Source organism: Phocoena sinus, chromosome 16, assembly GCF_008692025.1.
Source record: "Phocoena sinus isolate mPhoSin1 chromosome 16, mPhoSin1.pri, whole genome shotgun sequence".
NCBI lineage: Eukaryota > Metazoa > Chordata > Mammalia > Artiodactyla > Phocoenidae > Phocoena > Phocoena sinus.
In genome coordinates this window covers 44,925,875-44,943,929 of record NC_045778.1, presented here as the reverse complement: position 1 = coordinate 44,943,929, position 18,055 = coordinate 44,925,875, and the positions used below count along the sequence as shown (strand labels likewise).

Here is an 18,055-nt window from a genome sequence, read left to right as displayed (position 1 = left end):
CTTTTCAGTCCTAGTGGGTGACCTTGATTAATGAGAACCATTGGGAATAATTCTGTTCATCATGCCAGACATTCATTTAAGAACAGGCATGCAACTCAAAGGAGACATAAAAGGATGATTGCTAGGGATTTCTGGGATTTTTTTCCCTAGAAGGAATGATAAGATGAGAAATTTGCGTTTTTTGCTTCTGACCCAGCTGTGATGGCTGGAGCAGTGGCAGTCATCTTGGGAACCATAAGGACCTATCCAGTAGGGATAACTGAAAGAGAGAAAGAAGTTGAGTGTTTGGAGGATTTGTTGTACCAACAAATTGACCAGCCCTGAAATTGCTTAATTTCCAGACTCTTTTTTTACATGGGAGACTAAATATCCTTATAATTTAAACCATTTTTTCAATAAGTATTTAGTTCACAGCTAGGCATTCTTATAGCTGCAAGGAACACAGCAGGGAACAACATAAAAATCCCCCATAGGGCTGACATTCGTGGCGGAGACAGCTGACAGGTGATTAAATGAATGATATGTTAAACATGGGGCTGAAACATTTCACTCTTCCTGGCACTTCTCTCTGCCCAGAAGCTGACCTGAATGGGAAGGCTCCCTTGTCTCATGACTTCCAGCTGAGTTCAGCCAAGGGGTTCCCCAGCAGGAGACCAGAGGGTGGAGAAGAGAGAAGTCAGAGTATTTCTTCCTCTGCTCCCTCCAAACCAGGCAAGGGGTTTGGCAGTGGATGTTCCTCATCAGAAGTCACAGTTCCAGCTCCTATTGAGCTTATATGTCACATGGCTCCACCTCTGAACAGGGTCCAGCAATCCTGCTCCCTGACACTTCACCTCCAACACTCCTTCATCCCCTAATCCTGCCCACACTCCCATCATTCGTCCTTCTTTGATCTCCTCCCTCTCCCAGGGGTGCAGCCTCTTCTGCCCGGACCCTGATAGATGTTGATGGTAAGTGATACATAGAAAACTAATTCAAGGAGGGGCACAAGTACAGAGGAGAGGAACAGATTTAAAAGGCAGGCTGGGATAGGTCTCAGTGAGAAATTGACACTTGAATAAAGATAGGAAGGAGTCATAGATATTTGGTGTGTAGGCACATTGCAGGCAGAGGGAGGAGCCTGTGCAAAGGCCCTGAGGTGGGCCTGGGCCTGAATGTTCAAGGAATATCAAGGCAAGTGGTGTGAACAGAACAGACATAATGAGAGGAAGAGAGGTGGAAGGTGAGGTCAGTGAAGCAAAAGGATAGAAGCTGTTAGTGCGCTGAAGTCACTATCGGACCCTGTACTTGTGTATTAGGGGCCCCTGCAGGGGTGTGAGCAGAGAAGGGACAGGCACTGCTTGTGTGTTAACAGAATTGCCTGGCTGCTATGTGGGGAGAGCACTGAAGGGCCAGGCAGGAGCAGAGATTCCAGATAGAAGGTGACTGCTTGGACCGGGCAAGAAAAGATGGTGGCCATAGCAGCAGACGTGAGGTGTGGTTGAGTTCTGGGCATTCTCTGAATGTGGAGCAGCCAGCTTGCCAACAGAGCAGTTGTGGATAGAACTGTGAGATAGAAGGGTTAAAGATGACTTCAAGGGGTTTGGCCCAAGCACCTGGAAAGATGGAGCTGGTGTTGCTGATACTGGCAAGGCGGAGAAACAGGACTAGAAAAAGGATGCCAGGAGCTCCGTTCTATACACTTGAAGTTTGAGGTGTGCGCCAGGCTGTGTTTTGGCAGCCCTTGATGCACCACATCTCCTGGGGTTCACATGTCTGTGCAGTCCCTTCCCCTTGTGCCTGGATTGGGCCAGGGACCTGCTTGAACCCACTGAATGCAGCATAAGTGATAGGGGAGCCTGTTCCTGGCCTGGGTCTTGGGAAGGCCTGACACCTTCTGCTTTTGCACCCTTGGAAGCCAGCTGCCATGTAAGAAGTTGGCCCACTCCCAGACCACCATGATATGGAGGAGACTGGGCAGCCACATAAAGAGGCTCCCATGGGGGAAAAGCAGACATGGACAGTCCCAGCTGTGCCCCCAGCCAGCACCGGCACCAAATGCTCACAAGCGTGAGGCATTACACCGTGCAGTTATCCCAGCCGACAGCATGGGAAGCCGAAGAATCATCCAGTTAACATACAGTACCAAGGGAAATAATAAACTGCTCTTTCAGGTCTCAAAAAAAAAGAAAGAAAGAAAGATTTGGTGCATTCATTCTCAACTGGAGGCAAATAAATGGGACTAAAATATTACTATTATCACTAATAAACTCTAGGCTAGAGAATGTAGCTTAGGAGTAAAAGACAAACAGGCTTCCAAGCTGGATGCTGTTTGGGCCCACTTACTTGTCCTGTCACAGACGCCCAGACAGGGGCAGGACTTCACTACGCTAGGGAGAAGATTCCTCCCCTAGACGAGCATCAGAGAATGCCAGCCCTCTGTGGGGAGCTACCTCCCATCCGGAAGTGATGAGAGTCTGAGGTGAGCATATAGATTACTTCCAAATTTATCAGTCAGATCAATTACACTGTCTCCTCTGGTGCAGAGTGAGGAAAAGGGCAGAAAAAGGTCCTGAGTTTTGCTAATTGAGCTCCATTCACAAAGTAAAAAACATCACGAGTGGGAAAGACGCTCCCCCCTCCCCCCTCCCCTACTGCTATAGATCGTCGTTCTTCCCTTGTCAGTTTTATCTACTACCTGTGCTATCCAATACAATAGCTACTAGCCGTGTGTATTAAAACTTAAATTAATTTAAGTTAAATACATTTAAAAATTCAGTTTCTCAGTCACGCTGGCCACATTTCAACTGTTCTGTAGCCACATGTGGCTAGTGGCTCCTGTATCAGACATTACAGGTTTACATTAACACTGTCAAGGAAGGCTCTACGTGACAGTGCTAACATGAGATTTTTATCTTTTTCATCTTGTATCATCAGTGCCTGTAACCAGGCCTGACTCAGAGGCACTTAGAAATGTTTCTTGAATGAATATATGAAAATAGACTATTGTGATTTTGTTTTTCAAACCTGCTTCCCACTGTTGCATTCTAAGCAACAAGATATGAAAATGGAACACAGATATTTTGTTAAATAAGTCGGTTGAAGAATATGCATCATTTGATCTTATTTTTATTTAGAAATAATTGTATGCACATAGATATATATGTTTAAAAGCACAGGAAAAAGTCTTGAAAGATACACACCAGACTGCATTTACCATCTAATGGTTGAGATTGGGAAAGGGAAATGAGGAACTTTTTTACTTAAAAAACTTGTTATTAGGAAAATGTATTACTTTAGAGTAAAAAAAAAAAGTAACATTAGGTATATGTTAATTTTCTTGGTATATTAAGAAAGTCATGGCTATTCTTTCTTTTTAACATCTTTATTGGAGTATAATTGCTTTACAATGTGTTAGTTTCTGCTGTATAACAAAGTGAATCAGCTATACATATACATATATCCCCATATCCCCTCCCTCTTGTGCCTCCCTCCCACCCTCCCTGTGTGGTCACAAGGCACCGAGCTGATCTCCCTGTGCTATACAGCTGCTTCCCACTAGCTATCTATTTTACATTTGGTAGTGTATATATGTCCATGCCACTCTCTCACTTCATCCCAGTTTACCCTTCCCCTCCCCGTGTCCTCAAGTCCATTCTCTATGTCTGTGTCTTTATTCCTGTCCTGCCCGTAGGTTCATCAGAGCCATTTATTTTTTAGATTCCATGTATGTGTGTTAGCATATGGTATTTGTTTTTCTCTTTCTGACTTAACTTCACTCTGTATGACAGACTCTAGGTCCATCCACCTCACTACAAATAACTCAATTCATTTCTTTTTATGGCTGAGTAATATTCCATTGTATATATGTGCCACATCATCTTTATCCATTCATCTGTCGATGGACACTTAGGTTGCTTCCGTGTCCTGGCTATTGTAAATAGAGCTGCAGTGAACATTGTGGTACATGTCTCTTTTTGAATTATGGTTTTCTCAGGGTAATATGCCCAGTAGTGGGATTGCTGGGTCGTATGGGAGTTCTATTTTTAGTTTTTTAAGGAACCTCCATACTGTTCTCCATAGTGGCTGTATCAATTTACATTCCCAGAAAATCATGGCTATTCTTAATATGAAATATTAATGAAAGGTAATTTTAAGAGTGAATAAAGTATTAAGAGTGTTGAGGTATAATGACAAATCACAGCCATTGGCCTGGTGAGTATTGTTTGCAAACCATGGAATCTGTTTCCTAAGGAGTGTACAGAGTAATGTTTTCTTTCCCAAAACATGGCTTCCTTGCTAAACTGCCGAGAAAGATAGGGCCAGATGGCACAGTTCTCATTTTTCTGTTATACCTCCTGACCCAGCAATGTACTTTCTCCCACCTCTCCTTATAGAAATTACTTTCGTTCATTGCAGGAGCAGCCTTTACCCTGGGAATGTACCTAGTCACTGTGCCCGAATCAGAATACTGACACACTGACTGTGATCATCTTCTTGCTTTACTTTGCCCCTTGTTTGGTGGTTTATGAGCTCACAGATGCTGGACCAGAATTCAGTACATAAAATAAAGACATTCTGTTTGACAAGGCCAAACCTAAATTGCTGAAGCAGGACATTAAAGCCTGAAGCAGTGCCTTAAAAAGGAACTAGTGCCATCTGACCCACACCAAAAGTCAACTTAGTTTCAAAATGAGGATCTTTAGAAATGCTACATGCCATAGTTCTTTCTCAGCCATTTTTTTTTTCTGTCACTACAGGAATACTAAAACCGAATGAGAATGAAAGATAATACAGAAAGACATGTTTAATGATCAGTTCTGCTGTTTTATTTCATGCTCAGTTGATGGGAGAAAAGAATATTTTCATCCAGCTATTAAAATGAATGAATTTAAAGATATGAATATAATCACCCAGAAAAATGGCACTAACAAAATAGTTTTTAAAGTGAGGAGGATAGATTTCTTTGTAATTATTGTGTTCACTGACTATTATTCATTTTTAAATAATGATGGCTTCTAAGCTCGGGTACACCACCACGAGGGTGATTCCATCCCTTAGGAGCTAATATTTGAAGAGGTTGAGCTGTTTAGTAAATTACTTCTTTCTTAATGTTTCTTTCTGTTACTGTTTCTGTTTTTTAGACCCACTATGAAAATGGGGAATATATCATCAGGCAAGGTGCAAGAGGGGACACCTTCTTTATCATCAGCAAAGGAAAGGTAAGCCCTGGTAGCGTGAGAGGGAGATGCACAAGGGGAGCCTGGGGTTCGTCAGCTACCCGTGGAGGAGCACGTGTGCAGGGTGTTGAGCTGTTTGAGGTTTTTTCTTTTCTGAAACTGATAAAGAAATGTTTGAGAATGTATCTCCTGAAAATGTGGAAGAAGAAAGAAAAAGTATAACTTTGAAGACCAGCGAACAGCCTTTGTTCTAATCATGATGCTAGATGCCACTGGCATGTCTGCATAAATGGAAAATTTTCCATAATAAAAAAGAGGAGACTAAGGTTGCTTAAAAAAATCTTTAACAGAAAAAATCATCCATCCAGTCATTAGGAGCAGTAATATTGTAATAATTAAATATCTGGACTTTCAAATCAGATGGCCCAAGTTTGAATCCAGCTATGAAACTTCCTAGTTTTAGTACTCCCTAGGCGAGTTATTTAACACTCTGAGGCCAATCAGGAAGTAAATATATTCATGTTTCATTGTATCTTCATAAATAAATATTTAATGGATACTAAGAAATTATTAGAAGTGGTTAAGTATAGGGGAAGGGGTAAATATAGGGTAGACAGGGACATAAATAAAAAATCATAATTTATTCCTTACATATTTTTTAAAAGTTTAATATTATAAATAATAATTAAAAAAAACCCGAATATGAAATTGAGAGAATTGGAAAATGAAGACATGTAGATTAATACTTTAATATTATATTGCTAAAAATACCTTAAATTCCTTTCAACAGTAAAGTCGTAATCATTTTTGCATTTAAGTGTCATTTCACTATGTGCAATGTATTTGAACTTATTTTGCTTTACAGTAAGTGATCCTTAAAAAGAAGTTATAAGTACTAAGTAAAGTAAAACACTGGGAAGGAAATGCAGGTACAAGGGGATTTATGTGGCAGTTTTCACTTTTATAATTATCACTTTAAAAAAATAAGTAAATTTATTTCTTCTAATTTAACAAATATGACTGACTTTATGGCTCATGTAAAATAGGCAAGGGAGATTAACAGAGCCACAGTGAACAGGATATGTTGAAAGATTATAGGTTTTGTTGGATCACATTTTAGAGAATTCTCTTTGGACTAATTGTGAATTTTAAATGTGCATATGTCAATGTTTACACTGGTGGCATATCCCACTAAAGGGAAGAAAATAATATTTATACTTTTTCATACCTGTTCTTTTGACTGATATCAGAAAACCTGGGATAGAAATAGAAGTCAAGGGACTGGCTTCCTAAAAAGCAACATGAAATGACATCTCACCACAGTTATGGATAAAATTACACCTTGTATTTTCCAATGTTAGAGGATAAGAAATGTTAAGATTTTGAGGTTTATATATAAATTGTTAGAGCTTACCATTTATTGCTTTGTTCTTAATATCGACGGAAGAATCAGGGAAAACTGAAAATCCTAATGGATGTAAATTATTTGATTGGTCACAGGGGGGCTTTTTGCCCTGGCAATCCTAGATTTATTTTTTTTATATTATATTGCTAATTCTTTGCTCTCATGGAATGATATGTTTATGGATTAAGATGAATTTCTGACAGGCTTTTGTGGCTACCAAACTACTGCAAATTCCAGCACTGCCTAAAAAGTTGTGGTTTGTAACAAGTTTCAGCTGAACACAGGAGCATTAGTGGTGCTATTTTATGAGTTTTGTAATATGTATACATAGAAATAGCATGGATATTACACCAGAGGAACTGATTCCCTTGGCAGTATTTCAGACCACTGTAGGAATTCTGGGAGAGAAGTAGTAAGAATATATTGGAATTTTTTGACACATCCAAGATTTTTTTTTTAAACCAGGCATAGATTTTTCCTAACCTTCTTTTTCAGGTCATACAACTTAGCTGCCAGGATTCTTAATTATACTAATTATATAATAATATATGATTGATTTAGTATGTTAATTATATGAATTCTAATATTAATGTATTGGAGTTACTATATTAAGTTTTAAGAAGCAGAAGGTGAACACACTTAAGTCCCAATAGGAAGGAATAGAAAATGATAAGAGAATGAGAGTAGGTTCAGGTGAGCAGGCAAATAAGTTGTAGAATTGAAATTTTCTAAAATTATGTGTGTTGTTTTAGGTGTACAGATGTCACCTTGTTTTCATGTACATTTAAGAATTTATAAAGGATAACTCTGACAAAGATATTTTCTTTGTTACCACCAACCTGGCTTTTCCTTAGAAAATGTGAGACAGAGACACACAACAGGGGCTGTACAACTACAGATGGATTTCCCCTTGTTCAAGTTCATTTATTTAAGAGTAAAACAGTTTTTATTTTTCTATAAAGCACATTCACACAAAGAGAAAAGCATTATAAAATAAACTTGGAAATATTTGTTTTTTTCCCCATTAAACCTATACAAACTGATTTTTCTAAAACTTGGGCAGAATGCTTCAGTGATGTCTAGAGTACCTAGTTCTGCCTCAGGTAGAAGCTGAGTTAGTTCTTTATACTTTAACCAGTCCATTCCAATTGCCTGGAAACCTGACTTGTTCCCCCCAACAATGAACCATAAAGCACTCAAGGATTCATAATTAAGCATGAAAAATATCTCTGATAAAACTTTATGCCTATGTCCCTCTAGTTGTGTTGCATCAAAAAAAAAATGTCTCCATAAATAAGTGGAACCAAAATTGAACAGGATTGGTCAACAAAATTTCAGAGTTTCAATAATAATTCAAAGGCATTTTGATTTTCTGATTCTATTTAACTTATCTTGTATGCTACCATTAGAAAAAAATATTTCAAAAATTCTTGTTCATTGAATTCCACTTAAAACCACATGGCTTTGCTTAGAATTCACAAGGGGTTAAGCATGTTGGTTAAACAAATGGGCTTAACACAATATTCAGTGTTGCTGAATATGGGAAGTACGCTCTTATGGAAATTTTGTTTGTGTGTGACATTATATATATATATATATAAAATATCAGAGTGAAACATGAATCATTTCATTTCAAGAACGAACATGCACATTATCCCCACTTCTGTTCACTGTGTAACTAAACACCCCAACCATTGCAGTCAGTCAAGAAAAAGATATAATGTTTGGAAATGAAGAAATAAACAGTAATTATTTACAGGTGGTATGATTTTAGTTTGAGTTTTTTATGTAGACAGTTAAATTATTAAAATTAATATACGCTTAGCTGGATCAGCATTGTTCAGTACTTTTTCCTCTCTTGATGGAACTATTCTATATCTTCACAACCTAACATGGTAGCCATTAGTCTCAAGTCACTAAATTAAAATTAACTAAATTAAATTAAACAAAATATTCAGCTTCTCAGTAGCCACATCCCGTCAGAATGGCTATTATCAAAATGTCTACAAATAACAAATGCTCTCAAGGAGAAAAGGGAACCCTTGTACACTGTTGGTTGGAGTGTAAATTGGTGCAACCGCTGTGGAAAACAGTATGGAGGTTCAAAAAAACTAAAAATAGAACTACCATATGAAAGCAATTCTACTCCTGGGTATATATCCGAAAAAAACCAAAACATTAATTCACAAAGATACATGCACCCCAATGTTCATAGCAGAATTACTTATAATTGCCGAGACATGTAAACAACCTAAGTGTTCATCAACAGATGAATGGATAAAGAAGATGTATTGTGTGTGTATATATATATTTATGTACACACACACACACACACACACCACACACACAATGGAATACTACTCAGCCATAAAAAAGAATGAAATTTTGCCATAAGTCAGACAGAGAAAGATAAATACTGTATGATATCACATGTGGAATCTAAAAAATACAACAAGCTAATGAATGTAACAAAAAAGAAGCAGACTCACAGATATAGAGAACAAGCTAGTAGTTACAAGTCGGGGGTGGGCATTGTAGGGGAGGGGGAGTGGGAGGTACAAACCATTGGGTGTAAGATAGGCTGAAGGATGTATTGTACAACACAGGGAATATAGCCAGTATTTTGTAATAACTGTAAATGGGAAGTAACCTTTAAAAATTGTATAAGAAATTTTTAAATGATAAAAAAGGACACTAGAATGAAGAGCAAAAGACAAAAATGGCTAAAACATTTGAAAGGAAGAAGAATATATTGGTGAGAATTACTTCAGTAGATATAAAGATTTATTATAAGGTAAAGAAGAAAATGTCTTAATTCTACTAAGAGCTAGATAAATATATCAGAATAAGAGAATAGTGAGCTCAAATAAAGGTCCAAGATCTATGGGAACTTGAGTTAGGAGAGCATGGGCAATACATATTCCAAAACAATTAGTTATCCATAGGGAGATATATGAAATTGGATCCTGACCTCACACTGTACAAATAAGGTCAATTCCAGACCTAAATGCAAAAGAAAAAATTAGAAAAAAAATCAAAAGACAGTTAGGAGAATACTTCTGTCATGTTGGGATAGGAAAAATTTTATTAAATGAGAATTTTAAAGTACAAACAATAAGCGATAATGTGGTTACATATGATTACATCGAAATTAAAAGCTTTGGCAAGACATCATAAATACAGTGAAAAGCTAAACTACCGTCTTATGAGTCAATAAAAAAAATTAATTCAACAGAAAAATAGGCAAAAAAATCACAAAAAAGAAAGACAACTTGCCCATAAAATAATATGAAAAATACCCTACTTTTATTAATAATCAGAGAAATGCCATATAATATTGACCTATTTGGGGCAAAAAATCAAAGTCTGACAATATCAAGTGTTGATGACAGTATAGTATAATATGAACTTTCATCCACCGATGGTAGAAATATAACTTGGTGTGACATCTTTGTACCAAGACTGAGTCAATACCTAGTAAAATTGAAGATGCATATACTTTATAACCTTGGTTTTTATTTGTAAGTTTTGATCCTAGTGAAACACCCATGGACACCACAAAACATGCAAAAATGTTCATAAGTAATGTTAATAGCGCAACAGACTAGTATATAACAACAATAAACCTGGAGGAAGCCCACATTTACATATAGAGAAGAATCAATGAACTATATAATATTCATATAATGGCATATTATACAAACAGGAAATGAACTACAGCTACATATTATTAACATGGATGAATTGGATAAATCTCAAATACAATGCTGATCAAAAGAAACAAGTTGAAGGATATGTGTGGTGTGATATTATTTATATAAAGTTTAAAACCAGGAAAATATATGGTATTTATGCATGGAATGAGGTGCATGTTAGTGCACGTACACACACTCATCAAAGTAGAAGTACCAGAAAGAGAATCACGAACATAAGATTCACCAGAGATGTTTTGGGGGACGGGAGTGGACACATGGTGAGAGAGATTCTAATTCATTCCTGTGTTGCACAAAAGGTTCAGTTGTCAAACCAGACTCAGGGGAGTCATAGGTCTGAGCCACCCTGAATTTAAGTAATGACTAAAGGAATGCAGGCAAACGTCAAGCTCAGAAAAATATTCTTTCCCTGTACATGCCCCAAATTTATCAGATACAGCTCCTAAAAGTGTTTTTCTGCATTAGGGAACATTTGTGGTTTTTTTTTTTTTTTTTTTTTTTTTTTGGAATAACAGGGCAATTTTTGAGCAATGTGTGTAGAACATTGTTTGAAAGGGGAGATGCTTTGATTTGGAAACTCCTCATTTTTATAATCTATTACACAGGTAGGAAAATGCTCACCTGACAACCCTATTCTCCAGCTGGGTCTGCCCCACAAATCTCTGATTTCCATGTTTCTTTACAACAAACGTCGCCTTGTTTATAAAACCTGTTGAATCTGTACTAAAACATTTTATTTTGTTTTTGAATTATTTTTGGTTAAACATGTTGGTTGAGCACATTGATATTGTTTATTGAAGATTTTGGTATTAAAGATTAATTTTATGTGTCCCATTTAAAATACCTAATTTCTATTTTGATTCTTAATTTAAAAAATTATGTATATATATAATTTTAAAAATAGTTCCAAATCTTAAAATTACAATACCATGCATATATTTTATAGAAAAATTAATATATAGAAAAGTAAAAGGATTATAAAAATAAACACCTTCTCTTTTATTTACCTGGAACTCAAAGTAGTTAAAGTTCTAAATAGCATTTTATGTCAACAAGAGCAATGGTAGAGATTTGGGATAATTACAATCAAATGCATGGAATTTCTGAAGTAGGAAGTGAGAGAAATGGAACAAAGGGGAAAATAAGGAAAAAAGAACCAACTTTGGGGGGCACTTAGAATTAAGAGGATGCTTTTCATTGATGTTCTCATTTAATTCACACATAGAGCACAAGTACATCCATATGAGATATCCCTCCCATTTTTCAGGCAAGGTGGTGGGGTAATGGGTTCAAATAGACTAAATATTACCTTTAAGCTCCATAGCTAGTTCCCTTCCACAGCACTGTGGATCATAAAGTACTTTATGGTGTAGGTGAAAAGACTATGTATACAGGTCAAGGTTAGAGAAGCTATATCTGTATATATAACTTTTTCTACCTTGAATTTTCTTTTTTAGAATTAAAGATGCAAATGTCCATGGCTGGTGTCTGTGCATATTTAGAATGATTCATTTTATATATATAAAGAAAAACTGGAAACTACAACTTTAAAGGAGAACTTTTATTCTTGCTCTTTGAGCTGCTTGTTTTTTCACATATATGAACTATAGGAGATAGATTTTTCCTCGTATTTATCATATAAGCAGAATGTGATTTATTCCGTAGGTGACCCATTTTTTGTGTCTCTTACTGCATTTCAGTAACATATTTTTTTTTTTTTTTTTTTTTTTTTTTTTTTTTTTATGCGTTACGCGGGCCTCTCACTGTTGTGGCCTCTCCCGTTGCGGAGGACAGGCTCCGGACGCGCAGGCTCAGCGGCCATGGCTCATGGGCCCAGCCGCTCCGCGGCATGTGGGATCTTCCCAGACCGGGGCACGAACCCGTGTCCCCTGCATCGGCAGGCGGACTCTCAACCACTGCGCCACCAGGGAAGCCCCCAGTAACATATTTTTTAAGAACATTTCAAAACCTACCCAAATTTCTCCATGGCTTACGTAAATCTGCCATTTTGAGTTTATAATCTTTTTTGTTACCCAAATGGCAAATGTACAGTTATATGTATCCCTATATCTAATTTGAATTAATGAGCTTAACTTATAGTTAAATTAATCATTGACTTTTTTTTGTCAGCCAGGAGGACTGACAGAAGTAATTTTGTTGAGTTGTCTCATTGTGCAGATAAGAAAACTGAGGTTCAGAAATGAAACAGTGTATCTGTGTTTGTCAAAGGTTGGTCTGTAGAACATTTGCATCTAAGTCACCCACATTAATCTTTTGAAATGCAGATTTCCAAAACCCATTCAATCAAAACCTCAGGAATAAGAGTTAAGTAACCTTTATTTTAAACAAGACTGCACGCCCCCTCTCCCCACCACACACACACACACACACACACACACACAGTTTGAGAACCACTGGGCTAGCATATTTCCATTCACATCTGTGAAAGCCTCATCAGTATGCATATGAGTATCTCTCTTATATAGCTCAGTGGTTAAGTGTTAAAAACTGCATTTCCATGCTTTTGAAACACCATGTGGAGGAGTAATCAAATGGGTCAGTGGAGAGTAATAATTGAATTCCCTCCACCTTGCATAAACCTTTTTAATACTTATAAAAATTCTGGTCTTTGAAATCCAGTCTCTAAATTCAGAAACCTGAAGCATAGTATTTTTAAATGTGTTTAAGTGTCTGGCATTGTCTCAAGAAATTAGTTTTTCTACTTCATTACATTTTCCAGGTAGGTGAATTTTAACTATTTAAACTTTTTAAATGACACGTAGCCAGTATTATATTTGTAGAACTTTAGGGGGAAGTGAATTAACACAAAGGTACAATTTACTACATTTATGTCTTCATTCAACAAATACATTATTACGTGCTTTCAATGGACTATCACCCAACTCCCAAGTCCTATATGGGCAGAGATATCTTGTTAGTAATGAAGCTCTTCTGTTCATGCAGTTTACTACTCTTTATTGAGTACTTAATATAAATTACAGAGAATATCAAAGAAATGCCCATTTCTTTGAAGAGCATACTATTCATTATGGTAAAATAAAGACACATGTGTAATTCATATATCTTCAAAAAAAGAACTCCTGCTGAATGAAACATATGGATCACGAGGACAGTAGTCAGGTAGAGACCTGCAGGAAGTCTTCATGGAAATGTGACTGGCCTTTGAATGAAGGCTGGCTTCTTCTTGGCAAAGAGATAGGCATGTCCTAGTGAAACTGGGATGTACATGTAGAGAGGTGTATAGAAAGATGTTAAGTGAAGCCAAAAAATGGAGACAGTATAAACGTCCATCTGCAAGGAAATTGACAAATATAGGATGAAAGAAGTCACTAAAACATTAAAATGAATGAACTAGATTTATATATAATAGCATGGAATAAATAAAATAATGATAAGAGAAAAAATGTAAGTTGCAGAATAATTCATACTGTATTATGCTATTCATATATTTTTGAAACACATGCATATAAACACATAAAAAAAGACTGGAGGAACACTACTAAATCCATCATAGTGATTGCCTCATAGAAAGTTGGAAGTGGGAATAGAGTTGAAGATTTGAGTGAAATTCAAATTTCTGAATAATTTATTATTTCTTGACAACAACTTGAAAGCATAACAAAATACATGGAGATTACTTCTTGGGGTGCATGTGAAGTTGCGATATTATTCTTTGTCCCCTTTATTGGTAATGTACTTTTTCTCTTCATGAAAATAAGTTAAAAAAAAAAAAGAAATAAGAAATGGAACGAACATCATTAATCAGTGTTTATTTGATCATCCAGCGTGTATGCCGTGGATACAGGCTTTCATTGTTTCTCTTTCTAGGTAAATGTCACTCGTGAAGACTCGCCAAGTGAAGACCCAGTCTTTCTTAGAACCTTAGGAAAAGGAGATTGGTTTGGAGAGAAAGCCTTGCAGGGGTAAGTAGATCACATGTTACAAAGATTTTGGTTGAATGCTACATAAATTTGTCTTACATATTGAGCTTCTAGCACAATAGGGTGTTTAGTGCTTATTCTACCGTCCGACACAGACCCTTGACGATCAATTTTATTTATTTCCAGCTGGACTTAGAATCTATTTGGGTAGGCTATGGAATTGAGCGGTTAACATCTGTAATCAATCATTTTATATAATTTTATATCAATAGGAAAAATTATCCTTAATTATAATCTCTACAAAGACTCTAAAAGAGAGTCTTTGCTAAACTTATTTTGTACAACAGTTTTACTCGGAATCATAGGAAGATGATTGGCTGAGAATTTTGACGTCTCCAAACCTGATTGTACAAACAGTACATCAAAAGGCAATGAAGCCTTTCTGGGATTCACCTCTGGGTGGTGGTTTTCATCACTAGCTACGGTAGCGGAGGTGGAAGACGAGGTGCAGGTGAAGGTAAATCACATCCAGCTTCACTGTGGATGAGCTCGGAAGGCATGTTACATACCATTTGTACTTTAATCTTTCTCTCTTGATTATTATATATGTAGAGGATTCTGGAGAATAATATCACCTGATTTCATTGGTCCAAGATTAGATGCCTCTGTGGAAAATGTCATTTCCAGCGGAGTCAAAGAACCAGAAACATTTCAGTCATTTCTGATTGAGGTCACAAGTGGGACACCAGAAAATAAAACATAATTGAGAATTGACAGATTTTCTTTTGTAGCTTATTGTCAGTGAATTTTGGTGCTAACTAAGGAAAGGTTTAGAGTGAAAACACCTTCCCAGAATGTGTCCCAGGAAGTGAACTTGGGGATATGGTTTACAGAAAAGTTACTAAATTTTGCTCTGATATCAAAATTTAAGTTAATGGTATTACATCTAGATTGAATTCATTCTAGCATATGGTTATTCTTGTGAACTGTCTGGTACCAAATCTCTCTTTTGCACATATTCAGTCCTCTTCACTGGCCTTCTCTTCACCCCACCCTCACCATTTTCCATCATACCTACCCCCCAACCTACCTCCATCCCTCTTTTTCATGCCCTTTATGCTTATCTTCTCACCACTCAACCTGGCTTTATCAGCCTACTCTATGTGTGCCCTCTTAAACATCACTGGGGATTTGCTACTTACATCATAGAATTGTCTTTCTTTTCTGTCTTCATTTAACATCACTGCTCAGCCACTGTTGACCACCCCTTCCTTCTTTAGAATCCCCATCCTTTGAGACCCTTGCAATTATTAGCGAATTGTTAGCACTTTTTAGAATTTCTTATTTCATTTCCTAAAATTCACCATTGTTTTGTCCTCAGCTCTATCACATACATCTTGCTATACATCCAGATCTATGTCTGCCTATTATCTTGATGCAAAGAAATCCCAAATACTTATATGCTGATTTGAGCTCAGTATCTGGCACTTTTGAAATCAACGTGTATTTGTTGAATGAACGAATGAGTGAGTGAACAAATGAAGCTCCCTGATGATCCCCAATCTTGCAATTGATCACTTTCATGACTTGAGTTAGTTTGATGGTGCATAAGGGCTTATGAACTCACCTGACTACAGGGGGCAGCCTGGTAATGTATTGGGTTGGCCAGAATGTTCAGGTTTTTCCATAACGTTACAGAAAAACCCAAACGAACTTTTTGGCCAACCCAATGTCAATGAGTAAAAATAAGGTGAGTAAAACTGGTGGCAAACTAGAAAGACTTATACAATTGAGCACATCAATTACTGAGCTCCAGCTCACTGCTATGCTGTTGTTTTTTTTTTTTTTTAAAGAAACACAGAAGAAACTGGGTTCTGAAAAAGATATGTGATTTTGTAACTTGATTTTTAAAAAAAAGCTCTGCTAGCAAATACTTCTGCAAACGGTTTTACCTGTGAGCTGCCATTTTGTGATTTATATCAATAGATATGCCTCTTTAAAACTTTGTAACTAGATTCCAACAAAGGAAGCCTGTTAGTTTTAGCCTTATTTGCTTGTTTTGATTATTTTTTGACATTTTAATGTTTTGCCGTTCTAGTCACTAACCTGTTTTTCACTGTGCGTCTCTGTGTTCTTTTTTTGATCTTTTCTTTGAATTTCAATGTTTCACACAAGAAATTCTGACTTTTCACAAATCAGATTGATTTGTTTCACTTGTTTCCCTACAAATAACTTAAAAATGTATGTAACTTTAGGATATAAAGTCTTTTGAGCTACCATGTATATCCTTGTGAGTAATAGCTATGCTTCTTTGGACCTTACGATTTTCATCCTTGGAAGACAAATTTTATAGTCAGCATTCTCTGTGTGGACATAACACGGCATTGCAGATTGTTGTTTTCTCACAAATAAAATTTATATGTACTGGGAATTTTTGTTTTATTTTCCTGAGGATGTTCAGCAGATCATTAAAATATTGACATTGATAATATTGAAATCAATCCTTGACCATTCTTTTTAAATTTGAGGGTGCCTAATACTAGTATTGATTAAACACACACAGTATATAATTGAATGACAGAGCTGAAATGTGACCTCAGTAACCAAACTCCAGAACTCCACTATATAGTTCTGCCTCTAGAATTAACAAGATTCATTTCTTTGTTGGAAGGAGACCATAGTCATAAATCTAACTATCCTATAATCTACATTATTAACATTCACTAACCAATAGCATCTCATTACTAAAAAACTTTGATTTATTTATTGCTTTCACTTTTTTTGGTTGACATGAAACGAATTATTCAGTATTGTTGGCTTAAGCGTTCTTTTTTTTTTTTTACTGTGATAATGGTTTTTCCACACCAGAGAGAGGGCAAAATGTTTTACTCTTTTCAGAAGTACTCCTTTATATACAGGAAAACTAAAGTTGTGTTTAGGGAATTTACTTCAGGTTTAATCCAATAATTCATGAGTCAATCCATCTACACTAACATACCATTGCTTCAAGAGCTCTACCTGACTTGACACCACGTAGAATTCATACTGGCATCAGATAATGTCAAATTCTAAGCCAAATACGCACCTCGCATCTGTAGTAATGGGAAATATATAAGCCCAAGTTGAACCTGAGAGAGATGGGATTGAGCTCCCACTTGCTCCCTCCCCCTTCCCCTAATGTTTGAATCTTTAGCACAGTATATGGTTAAGAGTTCCAGCACAGAAGTCAGACTGCCTAGGTTGGGATCTACTCTGTAATTTACAGATTATGAGCCCCTGAGAGGCTCTCCTTTGATCTGAATGGAGATGATGATTGTACCTAACTTTTTGGGTTGTTGTGAGGAATAATCAAGGGGATACTTACAAAGCATTCAGGTGAGTACCTAGAATTTAGATTACTGCTCAAAGACGTTAGCTGCTATCATCACCACCACCATCATGTTTATTTTTATTTATCGTCATCATCATCCCCATTCCCAAGACTGTTCTGCTACTTCTTGACTACAGTTTAGAGCACTTGGTATAATTGACATAGCATTAAATTTTGAATCATCCACTCACTAAGCCAGCCAGTTAATCTCTCTGGGTCTGTTACTGAATTTGTAAACTGACCCAATTGAAGTAGATGACCTCTAAGTTTCCTTAGGTCACGTGCCAAATGCAGCCCTGGGCCACCCTGTTGAATGGTGGCATTTGATAGCAGACCTCTGTCAGCAGGGCCCCTCCCTCCAGGAATTATCCCAGCTGTTGTCTATCATTCTGAACACCTTGGCCACATGTTAGGCCCTTCCTTGTTAATGCAAAAATGAATAAGCCAAGTCAGTTTAACAGACTTTGGTATTAGAAGTCTATATTTCCATAGTTTCTCCTCTCATG

General features: G+C 36.8%; 1 protein-coding gene across 3 annotated transcripts in view; it reads left to right on the top strand.

Moving 5' to 3' along the window:
* The window catches only part of PRKG1 (protein kinase cGMP-dependent 1), a 1,343,672-nt gene that overhangs the window by 1,127,231 nt on the left and 198,386 nt on the right, over positions 1–18,055 (top strand). For all 3 annotated transcript variants that reach the window (XM_032607772.1, XM_032607771.1, XM_032607770.1), the window contains exons 6-7: positions 5,124–5,201; positions 14,127–14,221. In XM_032607772.1, coding sequence (XP_032463663.1) covers positions 5,124–5,201; positions 14,127–14,221 — 173 coding nt within the window. The remainder of the gene's footprint in view (positions 1–5,123; positions 5,202–14,126; positions 14,222–18,055) is intronic.